This window comes from Erythranthe guttata, chromosome 14, assembly GCF_056151865.1.
Source record: "Erythranthe guttata isolate IM_541 chromosome 14, IM_541, whole genome shotgun sequence".
NCBI lineage: Eukaryota > Viridiplantae > Streptophyta > Magnoliopsida > Lamiales > Phrymaceae > Erythranthe > Erythranthe guttata.
Genome location: NC_142546.1, coordinates 25574542 through 25591973, shown reverse-complemented (window position 1 = coordinate 25591973; position 17432 = coordinate 25574542). Strand labels below are relative to the sequence as shown.

Genomic DNA, 17432 nt, shown 5'->3' with positions numbered 1-17432 from the left:
ACTCATGCACGAAACACGGTTGGAAAAGGGTTTGAGAGAAATGTGGTTTTTTTCTTGGAAAATTACAAATGAAATAAAATCGCACTGCAAGCCGGTAAAAGTTATTCTATGAATAGCATTTCAGTTTATTTATTTAGGGAAAAAGTCAATCGATTCCTGAATAAAGTATGATATCAGTAAGTACTTTAGCGCCACCGAAGACGGCGGTGGAAATATTCGCCGGCGGAGAAAGATATTTAGTAGGGACGGAAAAAGAGATACGGTGAGAAGATTTCTTTTTAATTATCAACTTTCCAGCTATAGAGAGGGGTGGAGCTCATCATTTATTACTACTAACTATCATCATTAACCCACTAAGCACACCACTAATTAATTCAGTGGTCCCCCGCCGCTTTAACTCTTCGTTTACCTTTCACCGGAAAATATTATTATTATTTGCACACCTCGACGGCGCCGGCAAGTTCATCATCATTTATCAAACTTGAAGAATCCCATTTTATTTTCGAGTGATCTTATTCTAATAATTATGTGCAATTGTATTGTATAATACAATTGCAAATTATTATAATCCAAATGTAAGTGTTGCAATTTGAATTTTTGTTCTGATCTAGTGTTGCATTTTATTATATCACACATACATATACATATATGATATATGGGTATATGATTAATTAATATTTACATTACTAGCCTTTTTCCCCCTAACAACTATTATACACTCAAGTGTGCATCATTAAAACCCACAAAGGTAAGTAATTTAATCTTGTGGTTTGATGACGGGGAGTTCGTAGTGACTGAGGGGGTCGAAGACCAAGAAGTGAGTTGTTTATACCAAACAATCTCATGATCCATACGGAAAGGAAAAATAATTCCACGCTCTATCTTTCGGAAATGGAGGATTAAGAAATTCCTATTGATTTCAACTTTCTCCAGACCTCCGAGAAAAAGAAAAAGAAACGGCTCAATGGTACGATCTTCGTCACCCCTAAATGAATAGGGTGATCTGGTAATTCTCTCGAAACCCTGAAACCTATCGTTTTAGGACAATATAGACTTTACACACTGATCGATTGTTGACATTACAGTATCTCTATAGCTACGTGGGAGTTAAGACCACCATATATTTTTTTCGAAAAGATTTAAAAACTTAAAGTGATGTTTATTTGTATTTTAACGTTTATTATAATTTAGTTTTATTAATAAAAATCAAAATAAAAAAGTAAATATGTTTTGATACTCCAAAGAGAATAAATAATAAATTAAAAAAATATTAATCAAGATCCAAAACAGCGGCTATAAAACAAGGCCTGATAATTAAGTCTCTGTCACCATCGGTATGGCTTCGTCGAGCAGCAACAACACTCATGGCAAAAACCTTCGGAACGCAGTGGTGGCGCTTCTCGCTCCTCTTCCTTCCATTTTCTTCTATCTCTCCTTCCTCCGCCATTACTCCGCCGCAGCAGAAGCAGGTTCCCTCTCTCCTCTCTGGACTTGGTGCTATCACCACCCTCTTCTTTTAGCCAACACCCTCTTCTTCCTCAATGTCAACGTTCTCTTCTGGCTTATCGGCGTCCTCCAATCCAGCCACTGGGTTCGTAATTTACTGCACCTCTCATTATCGCATTTCTTGTTTTCGTCGGTCTTCCTTATCAATTTTTTTTCTTATAAAATTGTCAACTGTAAAATGTGGTGTTATTCTCAGATGATAGATTTGTATTGGACGATGATACCATTGTTGCTGATCCATTACTTCTCAACCCACCCGCTAGCGCAATGCAATTCCTGGAGATCGAGGCTCGTGATTCTTCTGACGTGGGTTTGGTCGATTAGGCTCACTCACAGCTACTTCCGTCGAGAAAAATGGCAGTGGGGTGCTCGAGAAGACTGGCGATTCAGCGATATGCACCAACAGTACGGCCAAAAATGGTGGTGGATTTCCTTCTTCGCTGTCTACCTTGCTCAGCAGGTAAAAATCACTTCACTGTAGTTTACCTGTTCGATGAATTGCCTGAACGAACTTAACTCTATAATAAAACAATCTTTCTACAGGTTTTTCTGATGGGTATATGCTTGCCTCTCTACGTTGTCCACTCGAAAGATAAGCAATTAAACATATGGGATTTATTGGCATCGCTAGTGTGCTTGACCGGAGTAACCATTGCATACTTTGCCGATACACAGCTTCACAATTTCGTCACTCGAAACGAAAGGCTGAAGAAGCTTGGCCAAGATTTAGTGCCGAATCTCGACGAAGGGCTATGGCAGTACTCGCGGCATCCGAACTATTTCGGGGAGCAGTTATGGTGGTGGGGTTTGGTGATCTTCGCTTGGAACTTGGGCTGTGGGTGGTGCTTCGTCGGAGCATTGGTCAACAGCTTGTGCTTGGCCTACGTGACTATTCTTGTCGAGGAACGGATGTTGAAGCAGCAGTACAGGGCTGAGGCGTACAAGAACTACCGGAAACGAACATCGGTCTGGATACCTTGGTTTAAGACATCCTTAACCGGGAAAGAGAAGGAGACTTGATCTCATTTAAGGTTGCTTCTGATCCTCTATGGATATGTGTTCATATTTACTCGCATTTTCGTTTAGCTGTTGAAGTGTTTTGTTTGTTGTTTTGGAAATGGATTGAATAATTGTGTCAATCAAATGTTTGCAATTAAACTTTTTTGTTGTATAAAGATTTCGTTCTACATTGTTCGGGGTGAAATTGTTGTCCAAATTCAGCAGAGTAATTTTTTTTCTTTTTTTTTTTTTTTGTGAAGCTGAAGCTGTTTATGTAATTTCGTTAGGATCAAATTATCGACTCTGAGTGTCCAACATTTTTCGAATTCAAGAATTTATAAAATTGGCACTGTCTGCGAAATTGAGATTGAAATCAAGTGAAACGAGATTATGTATATATATATATATATATATATATATATATATATATATATATATATATATATATGAACCAAAGTGTGTTGCATTTCCATCTCAATATAAGATGAATATAAATGCAAGCACTACTTATGTTTTGATTGTATGAAAAAACACATAAAAATAAGACACTCGTAAACAGTAGTTCCCGTCTCGAGACAAGATAAATTGTCGGGAAGAAGTCGGCCAGTTACGTTGAATGAGCCGTCACACGAATTTGTCGAGATATTTTAGAAGGACTTGATCGACAAGAACCTTGTATGCTTTCTCAGTTGGATGATAACTGTCCCAAAATACGTACTTAGAATCATCTCCACATGTTCCACTATATCTATTACACAGTATCACCACTTCTACATTTCCTGTCCCACAGCAACCTCTGTCACTAACTTCAAACCCTGTAAAAAAAATTAAAAATTGAATCTTTATTATTACATGCATTATGTCTATATCTATATGTATGTATGAAGAGGTAGGGCTGACCGTAATTTTGAGGGTATTGGATGAGATTAAGAAGAGGGTTGTAAATATCAATGTAAACGATTTTTGATTGAGGCAACGTTGCGGTGAGAGAATCGAGTGTAGGTGAGAGCTTAGAATTAACTAATATTGCAGCTTTGTTGTACTCTTCTACACACATTCTCCCCGAGCCACCTGCTAGGCTTCGCTGAGCTGGCAAGCACCCGATCGGTGGGATTCCAAAAACTCCGATTCTTCTTGGTCCAAGCTTGTACAGTTCCTACGTATACAACAAATCATATTTCTACAGTTTAGTATCTTTTTTATTTGGTTGAGAAATTGATTGTTTTTTTCTTTCTTACCTGTATGAAAGTGGAAGCAGAGGAAACGAGAAGATCGGCGTAAGAAGAAATATCGTACTGCGATCGGCGAAATCCGATAGTGAAGTAAGTGTTTGCCAGATCATCACTGCCTGCTACAACTAAATGTAAGCTGTTGCTCAGTATTTTGTTTGTACTTTCTTCCCCAACTGCAACTTTGAGCTTCACAATGTACTCTTTGAATTGCTCCAGTTGAGTAGATAATGGTGTCACTGACTGTAGAAACAACAAATATTATTACTTTGTATTTATGAATATTAAAAAAAATTAAAAATTAAAAATTGTGTGAATATAAATATGTATGTATATACCGCTAATTGAGGTGTTTGGGGGTCAAATCCAGACCCCCCTGAAGCAAAGCTGACACCTGTTAGAAGATCTTGAGGCTTCAAGTTTGGGTCAAGATAGGCTGGTATTAACTCTTTTATTCCTAATTCTTCAGCTGCAATATTAATGCAATTTTCAATACTAACTTGTGAATAATATCAAACAGTTGGAATATCATATTTTTTCGAAATCTTTTCGATTATTTTTTTTATAAAAATAATCGATAGAATTTTCAAGTTATGGGCCCGAATGAAGACGGGCCCGGTTTTGCCATTAAATGTGCTGATTAAGGTTTAATGACACTCCTATTAAACCTTTTATTATTGTTTAATAAAAAAAGTTGTATATGCTTAATGAAGAAATAAATTGACAAAACAAACTTCCATCAGCTACTAATACTCAAATCTCATATATATATATATATATATATATATATATATATATATATATATATATATATATATATATATATATATATATATATATATATAGAGAGAGAGAGAGAGAGAGAGAGAGAGAGAGAGAGAGAGAAGAAGAATAAGAAGAATATATATATGACAAAAACAACTGGATTTATGCTGCAAAAGTCAATGACAACGTAGCAACTAATAAAAGTTTCTCACCATCATAAATTTCAAAAGTCAGCTTCATAAATCCATATATTATATATATTATATATAGTATGTGTACATACAGACACACACACAGATAGAAAAGCACAAGAACTTCTGATATACACATGTTCGAAATTTCTGAACAAGAAAGATTTTAAGAACATAATTAACGTTGAACTAAACAATTAATTACACACAAATACACATATATATACTAGTGTAGTGTGTGTGTGTGTGTATATATAGATATATGTATTTATCATACCAATCAAATCCGGAGGCGTCTTGCCATTGCCGAACCTCCCGGTGGGGATTCCATCTCGGAAATCTTTGCCGTAAGGTGGAAAGTTACACCTAACGAGGGTGCTGATTCCATTGTTATTACCCTGATCGACTATCGAATCCCCGAACGCGAAAATTGCCGGAACCGTCGTGTTTGGAGGCAGATTCACTAGTCCATTACAACAACCTATGCACAACAAAACAAAAACACACAAATGCCAAAACACCATCGAATTTTTCGCACAACAAAAGATCTTCTTCATACTTATTACGAAAAAGCCAAGAGAGGAGGGAGTTTAAGGGTTCTTGATTTTTTCAGACTGAGATTTATGTCTATATATATAATTGAATTTGTAGTGAGTATTTAATTTGGTTATGTGGTTTGTATATATGTAGATTATGTATGTATAAGTGTGTGTTGGCATGCTAATCACTGGTTAAGGAAGGTAGGTGCGTTATTTAATACAGATTAGTGACAATTGCCATCAGACTAGCCATGCATACCCAAAAAAAAAAAGGTTATTTGGAAGTCATGGATTCCTCGAGAAATATAAATAAAGTTGTTTTTTCTTAAATTGGTATATAATTAACTCATTTCATATATATTAATTTCTCGACACACGTCGGATATTATTGGGTCGTCTTCGTGATATGATCTCCAAATCAAATGATAGAATTGATCATTGTGTTTCACTATTTTTTTTTCTTCGAGAAATTGAATATTATTAGTAGTTTTAAGAAGTATTTTTTTTTTTAATTTAATCTAAATTTATGAAGAGAAGTAGTAATTAAGAGGCTAAAGTGAGACAAATTAATTGAATATACATTCTCAACTTAATCCCTCTTTCTAGATCTTGTTGGTAAGGTTGGTTCAGAAGAATGATTTCAATTTTGCAGAAATGTCAACTAGTTAATTGATGTTTTTTTTATTTAAGATAATTAATTAAATTAAGTAAAGCAATTTTGTATATGTAGACGCAGATTATTGATTTACTAAAAGAAAAAAAACAGTTTGGTAAACTACCACACTCATAGGATCAGTGTATTGATTAAATATATTTATTATTCATTCAGTTTTTAATCATTACAACTTTGGAAGGAAGAGGATATATTCAATCAACGTGTTCATAAACAATTGTATCAAGTCTATCTTGCACATATATGTTATTTAATAATTAAAATTGAGTCAATTTTCAAAATTAATTATTGAATTAGTGATTGACATGCACGAGTGAGTGTATCCCTTTTTTTTTATTATTATTATTATTATTATTATTATTATTATTATTATTATTATTATTATTATCATCATCATCATCATCATCATCATCATCATCATCATCATCATCATCATCATTATTATTATTATTATTATTATTATTATTATTATTATTATTATTACTACTACGTATGAGTGTATCAATTGGCCTCAGCTACATCAAAAGATTAAAAGTTATAATTAATGAGTTGAATGTTGGATGTTACTCAAAAGTGGTATTGTTGAGATGTCACATGCCATAATGCTTTGTTTCATTATTTGTTTTAAAATTAAATGTTTATGCCAAATAATGTTAATTAAGCTAAGAAATAGTAGTGCATAATTACGAATTCTAATCGTAGGTTTAACTTCAATTTAATAAGTTAACATGCACTAAAAAAAAAGTTAATACTTAATACCTTGCCCTAGCTTGTATAGAGTTACAAGTACTCTGTAAAGTTATAAATTGTAATTAATTATATTGTATTTCTAGCACAATATTATTATCAATGTAATGTATATTAAATGGAAAAAGTGTCAATCAAAGGACCACGTGTACAGAACTTAGCTGTATGGTGAACCATAGTCTAACATTAATTATGGGCCATTGCGACAAAAAAATAGTTAACAGGTTTTCATTAAGTTCATTGAGAGAAAGAAACGTTATTTTCATTAACTGGGACAACAAAATTAAATAAATAGGTATCAAAGTTTTAATTAAGTTGAGAGATGGGTCACGAGAACAAGTCCACTAACAAATGCTACACTTCAACTATTTTTCAACCAAACCAATAATTCAAGTGCCACAGCAAAAATAATTTCGGATTTTCTACAGCATTGGGAAATAGTTATTTCCTTAAAAAAAAATTAAAACAAGTATGCATGATTACAATTTATTCATTAAGAACACGAAAACAAGTCCCCCAAATTATAGGACAAAGTGCACTGTAATCAATTTATCTACCAAGGGGGGAGGGGATTATTATCACAGGATAAAAGAAAAGATTCCTTACTGTCAAAAGATTCCACTAAAAAACGAGACCAATAAACGGGCTACGCCTGGATTTTAGAAGAAACTCCCACAGCATTTTCCATTCGAGAATACCAATCACCTATACGTGTGTGTTCCACCATGTCTTTACCGGACCTGAGGTAGCGTATAGGTCTTAAAACACCATACACCGCCAGGTCAGCTAAGTTAGGCTTGCCCCCGCCTGATGCAAAAAAGGTAGCGTAAGAGAAATTAGCCGTTTGTATTTTTTATGTTAATAATGTATATGATATAATAGATACAGAAAAGAATAGGTGGAGCTAAACCTAGAAAATCTTGGCCCTTGAGAGCATCTACCCATGTCTCTGCAGCTTCGTACAAAGAAGCACGTGCATCGGTGATGTTATATTTTTTCTTCAGTTTCTTTGAAACAAAATACATCGCAGCAGCTCCAGCATATTTTGCTGTTATTCTCTCGGTGAAGCTGAAGTTACCTGCATTTCATGTGAAGCCAGAAACTACTCTTAAGGGAGATGAGAGAGGAAGCGAAAGAAACGGATTTTTTTCCTTCTTTTAATTGTTTAGAATTTAATCTGCATTCAGAAAAATCTGCAGTACTGAAAATTTAATTGTTAATTCCAGCTATGTTACTTATATGAAAAGAAAATCTCACCATGACTAGTGATGTAGTCAAATGACTCGAGAGCTTCGGAGGGACTTCGATAAATATTCGGTGACAAAATATGCACCAAGTGATTGTCCACCCAACTGCAATGACGGCGGTTTATTAACATTCACAATGCACGTAAAAACTAAATGCTCGTTCACAGTAACGTAAATTACGATGCAAAATATATAGAGGTGCCTGACAACATTATCCTTCAATTATTGAAAATGGTAATGAAAGGCAATACTAATTGGAAAAGATTCACCATACCCGCGCCACTTCTTCTCTTCACCATCTTCCCCGACAGAATCTTTGGACACCTCGGGGTGAATCTTTTTGTCCAACTTGTCTATTATATCTACATAGAGAAGGACATAGATTTAAAACAAATAGTTTAGTTAACTTAGCTGCATAGAAGAAATAAATATAGTTTCAAAATGATTCTAAAAGACCTAAATGTAAGGGCATTCTGAAAAATTAGATTATTGTCCGTTCTACATATTCAGTACCTGATGAGTCAACCATCTGTTCGCCATCAACCATCAAAATCGGAACTTTCTGGTATTCAGAAAACTTGATTTCCTTTTTGTTCATAGGGTTGACCTCCACAATTTTGTATGGTATATCATAGTAGTCCAGAAATGCTGGAAAAGTAAGATTCATAAGTACAAAGAGTTCATTTTCAGGAACGTTACCATGATCAAATGTTTGAAAACTACAGGGTATGGTTACCAACAAGACAGCATAATATTAAGCGCATTATTTCTTGGCATATCATTCTTGAAAAAACATGTCTTAAAAATGTGAGATAAAAATGTATATAGAGAGGGGAATGGTTTTGAGAATGTGTTAATGCACATAAAAGTGTGATGTACAGTCAAATTAAAGTGCTGTTTTTTTCTCTGAAAAGGAATGCAAAGGTATTTTCCAAGAATAACATCTGGAATAATGTGTCCTGACATATTTCCATGATACGGATTTCTGTTGTAACATACCACATTAGAGCACACTTGACTTCAATGTATTACGTACAACGTTTTATTCCATTATATCCAAACGTCAAATTCTATGTCAATAGGTACATGTCATTGATCACCCCTTTTACTTGCACATATGGATTAAATACATATTATCCTTGACATGTCTAGGGTACATGTGCACTAACAGCTGCTCCAGAAAAGAAAAGCGTCGAACCTTGTTTTAGTATTAGATGCTCATACATATTTATACACCACAACAAAGCAAGATAATCTCAAACTTTTAAGTTTTAACATGATCTGTGTACAGAAGATAAATGTTGAATAGCTAAGCTCCGAACGCAATCCTGTTAAATCAAAGATTATTAGGTAATACGGAGCATATCTAGTTTACTCTGCTTCTTAATTCTCTCAAAGCAACTCAATCATAAGAAATAACTGTTTCGATCCTTCCGATCCTGCTTCCATTGTTAGCAATTTCTTATGCAGACAGAGTACAACACATCTAACCCTCATTTTTCGATCATGCTCATATCTATGAATGTTAACAATTGGTATTATATCAGCATCAAATTTGAATGCTATGAGGATAAACTTTGACAGAAATTCTCCCCAATATTTGATTTAAACTTGAATTTAGATAAATCAAGTCCTATACATATTCCTGCCAAAAATTGAACTATATGTCAATACCTTTGACCTTGTTACAGAAAGGGCAAGCTTCATATTGATAAAGAACGACGTCTTTCGGCCGAAATTTTGACTGGACCGGCTCCTTTGCGTTGACCTCTTCGACGAGCGTTGTGGCGGCGACCGAGAAAAACATCGTCCCAGCGACAGCGCGAGCAACCTGATCAGCGACGATCCTGTTGTTCGAAAACCAATGAGATCTGGATTCGCAGCTGCTGTTGCTGTTCGTGCTGAAGAGAGCCGCCTGGAAGAGCCGGTGGTGGTGCTGCGCGTGATTTCCGGCAGCTGAAGGCGCGACGGCGACGCCACCAACGGCGCGGCTAATCGCGGCGAGTCCGCTTGCGCTAACCCTTCTCATCTGTAGAACGATCTGGTGATTTTCGTGAATGAGAATCTGGAAAGTTGAAAAGGGGAAAATCGCAGTTATTGATTTTGTGTGGTTTATGCGAGGGTTTTAGAAGCTGTACACGTGAGCTCAAATGTTTTGTTCGCCGACGCTGATGACTCGGCTCGAGCCGATGCAAGTTAATTCAACTGTACAGAGCCGACTAATATGTGGGCTTATAGGCCCATACACTCCCATTCGTTTAAACACTATATATCTGTTGGGCTTAGCAATAAATACACACAAATTACTTTGTTGAAATTAAGTTGGACCAAATAGAAGTCCATGCTTTTATCATTATATATATTTCACGTTAGAATCTCCATAAATTAATAATCCACTTAAATAATAATTTTTTTTAGTTCCAATTCGATAATAACATACTAGATTATTAGTTCGATAATTTAATAGTTTGCTAAAATCAATACATTTTTATTAATTCTACATTTTTAATAGTTCCAGACTTTATTAATTTATAGAGGTTTAACTGGAGTATAATTTGATATTGTACGGAATTGAATAATTTTTTTTTTATCTACCCTGTGACCAATCAAAATCCAACATGAATTAATTTGTTTGCCGATAAAACTAATTATAAATTGAAACGTGAAACTTACCACTTGCTTAACAACTAGATCCCAAAAACTCGTAATAGTAGAAACGGAGGACATAATAATAAATAAAAACAAACCAAAGGGCTAAACTGCAAAAAACGATGATCGCGTTGATTCCACGAAGACCATGACTATATAGTCCAACCCATACCCTGGGAACTCAGGAGTCCTACTCTCTGTTAGCGAAATTCAGCAGCTGTGATTAATCATAGAGGATCGAGATTCCTTATTCATCAAACTTTACTAGTTTTCCCGTTATTCCTTTTGAACAATTGTGATTTGAAGAGATGTCTCGTTGCTTTCCGTTCCCGCCGCCGGGGTATGAACTGACCGGAGCAAAGATTGGGGCTTTTATCGATTCCGATAAGGTTTGTGCAACAGAGCGCCTTGATTTGAAATTTTGGTATATGCGAATTATAGCATACATACGCTTGTCAATTTCTGGGTTTTGTACGTGTTCATGGACTTCTAATTTAAAAAAATAAAAAATAAACCCTAATTCTTGGACCTCCAAAAGGAATTTCTTTAATATTAATGGTATGACAGATTTTTACTAATTAGTAATTAGACATTGACTAAACACAGATCACGCGAAGTAAATCATGTAACATAATCAAATAGATTTTGGGGATATGGAATTATTGAAAAAGGTGTAAGATTAACCTGGTGATTAGTTAGAAATTACGAGGTGTTTGTGATCTGTTGTCTAATTAAAAAGAATCGTTATCGAAATCTACTCCTCTGCAATCATGCACTCTGAGTTTGAGGTGTTGAACCGAAATAAGGTCGACAACTAGATAGGAGTGCAATTTTCGGAATTGGATGTTCACGGTGTACTATGGTTATGAATTTTGTTCGAAAATTGGAACGCTAGCAGTTGAAGTATTTTAAATAAATCTTTATCTATGTTATATGACTATTTGAAGAAATTAGTTGTGCTTGCTCTTGATCGCCTCGATTCTAAAATTATTTTATGTTGGTTTCCAAAAGGAAAAACAATGGAAGAAGGAGAAGAGAAGAGAGAAGAAAGAGAAACGGAAGGATAAGAGAAGAGAAGCCGAAATTCAGCCGTTAGAGCGAAGCGGCCTCACGGAAGAACATTCACATCCCACCTCGTCTTCAGACAGCACAAATAACAGCCACAAGACGAAGAAGCATTATACTCATTCACAAGGTATCTTTAATTCGCTTCCACGATCACTACCGCGATCTTTTTTTCGTCACGTTTGCTTATCATTGCTAACATTGGTTGTGGAACAGGTAAAGTTATCTTGATAAGACTGCCCTCAAACGAGAAAAACGAGCTTCATTCTGTAGCTAAAGAACAATACCTCTGCTCAATATCTGCAGTTGGAGTAGAGAACTCGGCGCAAACATTGGAGTTGCGATATAAGAATTTACTTGAGGGTTGTCTTCCGTCATTGACTCAGTACGCGCGTATGGATACAGAGGATCTTGACTGGCTAATGCAGGGGAAAAATGAAGACGTGCGGACCAGGAAAAGGCAGAGATTCGAACGCGGTGATTGTACGAGTTTCTCGAAAAGATCGGAATTGTGGCCTCGTGCGGAGTACTTGCATGAAATTGGTATCTATGCATTGCCTTTCACAGTTCCTTATTGAGTTTGTGCTGATGGTCAAATATATAGCACAGTAGTAATATGTTGTTTCTGATAAAAAAAAAAAATCGGAATTGCCTCTCATAGGTTTTGTATGTTGAGATCAAAGTTCATTAGATTGTTGTGTATGTAGTAACATGAATTGTCAGCCAATGAGTTCAATTGTTCATAAATACAGTTGTGATATAGTTTCATACATATTGTTCTACTGTTGCATATTTAGAATATTGGGTAAATTACGGCTATCCTTTGAGGTAAAGTCAAATTACGATAAAATCTTCTCTAGAATATGTGGTGTCAACTTAGTAGAATCTTTTAGATTATGTGGAATATTCTCTAGTTTGTACACGCTTTACCCCATTGCAGATTCGTAATTGACGAATGATTATAATTACCAAAATAAGAAGAGGATTTTAGTAATTTGACATTATATCAGGATGACCGTAATTTATAATTACCAAAATAAGAAGGGGGTTTTAGTAATTTGACATTATATCAGGGTGACCGTAATTTACACTTACAATATTTAGAAAGAATGAAGTTCTTGAATTGGTCAACAAACACTACGCATTCCCCACACACACAAAAAAAAAACAAAAAACAAAAAAGTTTGAAAAATTTATCCATGATTACTCATGGATAAATTGTCTGAAATAAGGCCCAATTATTGCAGATCAAACTACCATGAAATAATGGGCCATTTTTATATTTAAAATTGATTACTGGGCTGTTAATTGGCCCAGTTACATATTTAAATTCTTAAACCAGCATCCCCCGTTTCTTCCCCCTTCGATAAACCCTAGCCCTAAAATCCCTTCTTCCTTCAACATTAAACTGGCAAATTTCCCCAATTGTTGTTAAGAAAACTAGTGGCTGAGTTGGTAAATATGACAGAGTACAGTCGTCAGCGTGACTTCATGTTCTGCGACATGTGCGGGACGCTAATGTCATTCAGTGATCCAATGTTTGCCCGTTGCCCGCTCTGCAAATTCCAGAAGCGCTTAAAAGGTTTTATTTCTTCCTTAATTTCCAGTTACAGCCTTTCACACTGGTTATTTGGTATTACTGTACTTCAATTTCTGAGCTTGCCGCTGATTTTTCAGTAACGGATTATCGGAATTTTAGATATTTATTTGAATTTCATCGCATCTGCCTGTGTTTAATTGTTCAGAATGCTATAGTCTATAGTAGAAAGAGTTTGTTTTTATGTTTTTATTTCATAAATTGAGGAAATTATGCTGTAGCTATTTTTTTCCCGCAGATATGGCTGTTAAAGACATTCGATATACTATCAGTTCTGAGGTATGTTATTAATATGCAAATTCAAAAGTTCACGAAACATTTTCGTTGTTTTGATTACGAACACGTGACAAGGTACAATGATTATTGAAGATAGATATGTTTAAAAGCAGTTTGACCAGATTAATACTCCCGGAAAATCAACCTTCTTATTCTCATTCTCTTATTAACCTCTCCAAACTCTATCCTCACCAATGTATATAAAAATTCGGGATATCTTTGGATACTAATAATCGATCTTCTCTGATGCTGTTTTTTTATTTTATACGATCAATCGATTGACGATATGTGCATTGTAGGATCTGAGGAGGGAGCTGGGCGTGTCTGCTCTCGATGACATAGAAGAAGAAAGGGAACTAAAACAAATGGTAAGAACTATATAGATACTCAATTCCTCGTTTTTTGTTATATATACATATATATTTAATAGTTGTTTATTTGTAACATTTTCTTTGACCTGACAGGATCATAATGCAAAGTGCAAAGTATGTCAACATGTGGGCATGGCTTATGTTGCCAGACAGGTAAATCGACGAACTTGCCGTTTCTTGCACTTCCGATTTCGAGTTTCATATTTTCTGAACTAACCAGCTTCTTTTTTTGTGTGTTCTTCAGATTAGATCTGCTGATGAAGGGCAGACAATCTTTTATACATGCCCTATATGTGCGTACAGACAAACTGAGAACTCGTAGATTACTCTTTGCAAAATTGAGAATAACAAGTCTCGGTTTTGCCTCACATTGACACTCGAGAGTTGTTGTATAAGAAAAGAAAACACACTCCGTCTCAAAAACTGCTCAAGAAATGCCCTCCATGATTTACTTGGTCGTTTTCATTATAGGTTTGTGAATCGGAGTTGCCTAGTAATTATGTCTGATGTCTCAATTTCAAGTAACTAAATCATTGTCGGCTTGTTTTTCTGTTGAATCTTGGAATTAGTTATACATAAATTTTGGCTAATTTTGCTGGTTTAACGCGTTATTAGTACTTCCCATCTAGTTGGAGCAGAAACAGGAAAAACAAAACATCATAAACTTCTAGCTTTATTATGACATTACTGCAAAGCCCTTGTCACATACAGTACAATTTTGTACCACATTTGATCTGGAAATAACATATTTGACGGAGACAAACTCCTTTGTGCTCTTTATTTAGAACTCATGCTAACCGCCCCTTGTTAAGAAGTTGCCGGAATCTACTCCCGGGAAGCGGAGGCATTGCATCTAAGGCCTAATCGACTTTCGCCTCAATGAAAATGTTGGCAAAGGCAAGCTACTTGGTGGTGGCGAAGATATTGCAAGTCCCGCAAAACCTGGAATCATATTGTCCACCCGATCTTCGTCAACTGCTTTCTGACGGGCGGAACTGTTGCTAGTTACTGGTTTGTTATTCCCATATGGTGTATATATACCCTTTGGGACAATAGGTGATTTTTTGTCTTCTTTTCTGGGGATTTTGGTTGATTTCTTGTTGGTTAGCGGTGGATGGTCTTTGGTTCTACAACTGTTTCTAGTCGCTGGAGGAGAAGAAATGCCGCCTCGGCTGGAGGAGCTGTGGTGGGGATGGGTGGTGGGATGAGGGAGGAGCGGTGGTTGCTGGAGTGTATAGGAAAGAAGTGGTGGGGATTGTAGAATGCCCATTGATGGATTTTTTCTGAGTTGGGATTTTTTATGGGAAGAGAAATATGGCTGCTCTTCAGACCCATACATGTCTATATATATCTATATATATATATAGATGGGTTTCTTCCTCATTAGGTATTAGAACTTCGAAGACAGCTTTTCATGAAGCTCTCCTTTAAATAGAAGCAGACGCATCAGAGCTGCTATTATTTTATGTGAAATTTTTAGTCTCGGTTTGTTATATTTCTTATGTTAAATCCCTTGAAAAAACAAACATTAATATATTTTCACGGTAATTTACCGACAAGAGAAGGCGGTCGGCTGACGCAATAATTCAGAGTGTAGGAAGGGTGTCAAGGGTCTGGGGCGGCCACCGCCGATGCGATTGAGACCATTGGATTAATGCTATTTTTAGACATATGGCACTATGGCAATTGTTGACCGCTGGTGTTTGTTCTCGGGTTAATAGATTTGCCCTTGCCTATAAGGAATTGTCTAGTGCGCCTATAAATTATGAGTAATGATGATAAATATGTAAATATTATATTGAATAATTAAAATAAATTCAATTATTTTATTGGATCTCGGAATATTTAACAAAAGAAACTCTATCAAAAATATGATAAGTAGCTGAAACACTAGTTGATTTACAAAACATCAAAAAAAGTCCGATTATTTAATTAATGACCGATTATTTAATTAATGATTAATAATCTACATAATCCTTGTTCAAGAAAAAAAATAATTATAATTTACCTAATCAAACGAGGCATGTGATTGTAAGTAAATCAATACAAGGCCCAATTACTATAATGTTCCAAATAAGACATTGAAAATCAAAGGTAGAGACCAATATAAGGCCCAACTCAACAAACTTTGGGCCTCAAATATGCCTCTCTCATTTTCTTTTAAAAAATATTGATTAGACTGTGAGACAGCTGCACGACCGCCCCAATCAGCCGAAGCTAGCCGAAAACAATCCTCTATTGAATCAATGGCTTGATCCACTGAGTTTGTTAATCACAATCGTGTCGAGCAACCATTGTTCATTCACAAGTACTCAATGATAAAGTGGTACGAGCCTATAGAGCCGATCATGTTCAAGTAAGGTCGTAACGGGCCTCAAATGTAGGTAACTTAAATTCAGTAATTCAATTCCATCATATGCAATGTAGGTAACTCAAATATCAATAATTTGGATTATTCCTTTTTTTCATTCTATACAAACTTCTTCTCTCTATTTTTCATTCTTTAATTTGGATTTTTATTTTTCTTTTTCTTTTTCTGTGGCAAATTGGTAAATATGTCCCACATTGGTGTCTGCTGGATTTATTCCTTGTTTCTACATTGGTAATAAGAAAACAAAGAAGAGTTATTACTGATTTAGTCCGTGGGGCTCTTCCTCGCGTCCTCTAAGCTCTCTGTCGGATTCCGGTAGAAAAAAGACCTGCAACGCCGGGAGGTGTTCCCGGCGGGAAAGCTCCGACGATCAAGTCAGTATGATTTCAAAGCGAGTTTTTAGAAAGTACGTAAAAGTGTGTGAAAAATGTATATTATCTGTGTGGAAAAACGCAATATCATTCCCTATTTATAAATGAGGAAACCTTGGCCTCCAAGGTTTCCTTTTTAGGGTTTTTTCCCCCCTCAAGCCATTGTGTGTATTGGGCCTTTTATAACCCTGGGCTCGATTTACCACGAGCCAATACTGGGCCTGCGAGCCGAAGTTCCGCAGTTCGTCGTTGAGGTCGTACGACCTAATGGTCTTTTTATATCATTGGGCTGAATTGCCATGGGCCTTTTGTCGTGGGCCTAATTCGTATTGGATCTTTCCAGAATGGCCCGTATCAACTACTCCCCCCTACTCCTTAATTATCGGGCGAGATAAAACTTCTGTTTTGTCCCGTTCGATGAATATGGAGTATGGAGTGCGAGGTAACAGTTCGTTTTTAGCGTTTAATCTTTGATGGGGAAGCGTGCTCTACCGCCTTCTGCTGTCCTATCAATCAATGCAGTCGATTCGAGTTCCCTAGGTCATAATGAGGGAATTTCAATTGGTGCTTTCCGCGCCGAATTCGAGGCGGCCTGCTTTTGATCTCGTTCGTCCGAATGAGTGGTTGAGATCTAATTTCCTCTTATCTCTTTCCCTATAAATACCTCATTAACCCAACTTGTAAAAGTTTTTTCTTTTTGCCTACACGTCTTTCCTCCTGCTTGATTTCTGGTGATTCCATTTTCTGAGACAGAGCTTTCCTCCCTCAAGCCCACTCTTTCTCTCTAGCCAAGGTATTACTTCTCTTCCCCATCTTTTATTACCTCCATCTTATTC

General features: G+C 35.9%; 5 protein-coding genes across 5 annotated transcripts; 3 read left to right on the top strand and 2 right to left on the bottom strand.

Moving 5' to 3' along the window:
* The first annotated feature begins 135 nt into the window (after positions 1-135).
* Positions 136-2710, top strand: LOC105959595 (3-oxo-5-alpha-steroid 4-dehydrogenase (DUF1295)). The gene is made up of 3 exons (XM_012983738.2): positions 136-1591; positions 1703-1966; positions 2050-2710. The coding sequence occupies exons 1-3, from the start codon at positions 1337-1339 to the stop codon at positions 2524-2526; spliced, it is 996 nt and encodes a 331-aa protein (XP_012839192.1). The 5' UTR covers positions 136-1336; the 3' UTR covers positions 2527-2710.
* A 112-nt stretch (positions 2711-2822) lies between these two features.
* On the bottom strand, positions 2823-5318 carry LOC105958832 (GDSL esterase/lipase EXL3). Its single transcript, XM_088812877.1, has 5 exons — positions 4968-5318; positions 4073-4203; positions 3744-3977; positions 3406-3661; positions 2823-3320 (listed from the first exon to the last, which is right to left on the bottom strand). Exons 1-5 carry the CDS (start codon positions 5245-5247, stop codon positions 3130-3132), a joined length of 1092 nt encoding a protein of 363 aa, XP_088669003.1. The 5' UTR covers positions 5248-5318; the 3' UTR covers positions 2823-3129.
* A 1701-nt stretch (positions 5319-7019) lies between these two features.
* On the bottom strand, positions 7020-10094 carry LOC105959594 (uncharacterized). The gene is made up of 6 exons (XM_012983737.2): positions 9571-10094; positions 8410-8544; positions 8171-8258; positions 7907-8001; positions 7560-7727; positions 7020-7456 (listed from the first exon to the last, which is right to left on the bottom strand). The coding sequence occupies exons 1-6, from the start codon at positions 9923-9925 to the stop codon at positions 7296-7298; spliced, it is 1002 nt and encodes a 333-aa protein (XP_012839191.2). The 5' UTR covers positions 9926-10094; the 3' UTR covers positions 7020-7295.
* A 320-nt stretch (positions 10095-10414) lies between these two features.
* LOC105958953 (uncharacterized) lies at positions 10415-12380 on the top strand. The gene is made up of 3 exons (XM_012982952.2): positions 10415-10934; positions 11557-11740; positions 11827-12380. Exons 1-3 carry the CDS (start codon positions 10854-10856, stop codon positions 12186-12188), a joined length of 627 nt encoding a protein of 208 aa, XP_012838406.1. The 5' UTR covers positions 10415-10853; the 3' UTR covers positions 12189-12380.
* Positions 12381-12956: 576 nt separating this feature from the next.
* LOC105959593 (uncharacterized) lies at positions 12957-14444 on the top strand. Its single transcript, XM_012983736.2, has 5 exons — positions 12957-13192; positions 13446-13486; positions 13783-13851; positions 13948-14007; positions 14099-14444. Exons 1-5 carry the CDS (start codon positions 13072-13074, stop codon positions 14174-14176), a joined length of 369 nt encoding a protein of 122 aa, XP_012839190.1. The 5' UTR covers positions 12957-13071; the 3' UTR covers positions 14177-14444.
* Positions 14445-17432: the final 2988 nt, after the last annotated feature.

Excerpts from the sequence above, each read along its gene's own strand:
- LOC105959595 (XM_012983738.2), top strand. The coding sequence starts at position 1,337 with ATGGCTTCGTCGAGCAGCAACAACACTCATGGCAAAAACCTTCGGAAC. Across the intron at positions 1,592-1,702 it reads TCCTCCAATCCAGCCACTGG|ATGATAGATTTGTATTGGAC; the intron begins GTTCGTAATTTA and ends TGTTATTCTCAG. Across the intron at positions 1,967-2,049 it reads CTGTCTACCTTGCTCAGCAG|GTTTTTCTGATGGGTATATG; the intron begins GTAAAAATCACT and ends ATCTTTCTACAG.
- LOC105958832 (XM_088812877.1), bottom strand. The coding sequence starts at position 5,247 with ATGAAGAAGATCTTTTGTTGTGCGAAAAATTCGATGGTGTTTTGGCAT. Across the intron at positions 3,662-3,743 it reads CTGCTTCCACTTTCATACAG|GAACTGTACAAGCTTGGACC; the intron begins GTAAGAAAGAAA and ends TTGTATACGTAG. Across the intron at positions 3,321-3,405 it reads CCAATACCCTCAAAATTACG|GGTTTGAAGTTAGTGACAGA; the intron begins GTCAGCCCTACC and ends TTTTTTTTACAG.
- LOC105959594 (XM_012983737.2), bottom strand. The coding sequence starts at position 9,925 with ATGAGAAGGGTTAGCGCAAGCGGACTCGCCGCGATTAGCCGCGCCGTT. Across the intron at positions 8,545-9,570 it reads TTTCTGTAACAAGGTCAAAG|CATTTCTGGACTACTATGAT; the intron begins GTATTGACATAT and ends TTACTTTTCCAG. Across the intron at positions 7,728-7,906 it reads TGACTACATCACTAGTCATG|GTAACTTCAGCTTCACCGAG; the intron begins GTGAGATTTTCT and ends CATGAAATGCAG.
- LOC105958953 (XM_012982952.2), top strand. The coding sequence starts at position 10,854 with ATGTCTCGTTGCTTTCCGTTCCCGCCGCCGGGGTATGAACTGACCGGA. Across the intron at positions 10,935-11,556 it reads CTTTTATCGATTCCGATAAG|GAAAAACAATGGAAGAAGGA; the intron begins GTTTGTGCAACA and ends GGTTTCCAAAAG. Across the intron at positions 11,741-11,826 it reads GCATTATACTCATTCACAAG|GTAAAGTTATCTTGATAAGA; the intron begins GTATCTTTAATT and ends GTTGTGGAACAG.
- LOC105959593 (XM_012983736.2), top strand. The coding sequence starts at position 13,072 with ATGACAGAGTACAGTCGTCAGCGTGACTTCATGTTCTGCGACATGTGC. Across the intron at positions 13,852-13,947 it reads AAAGGGAACTAAAACAAATG|GATCATAATGCAAAGTGCAA; the intron begins GTAAGAACTATA and ends TTGACCTGACAG. Across the intron at positions 14,008-14,098 it reads TGGCTTATGTTGCCAGACAG|ATTAGATCTGCTGATGAAGG; the intron begins GTAAATCGACGA and ends TGTGTTCTTCAG.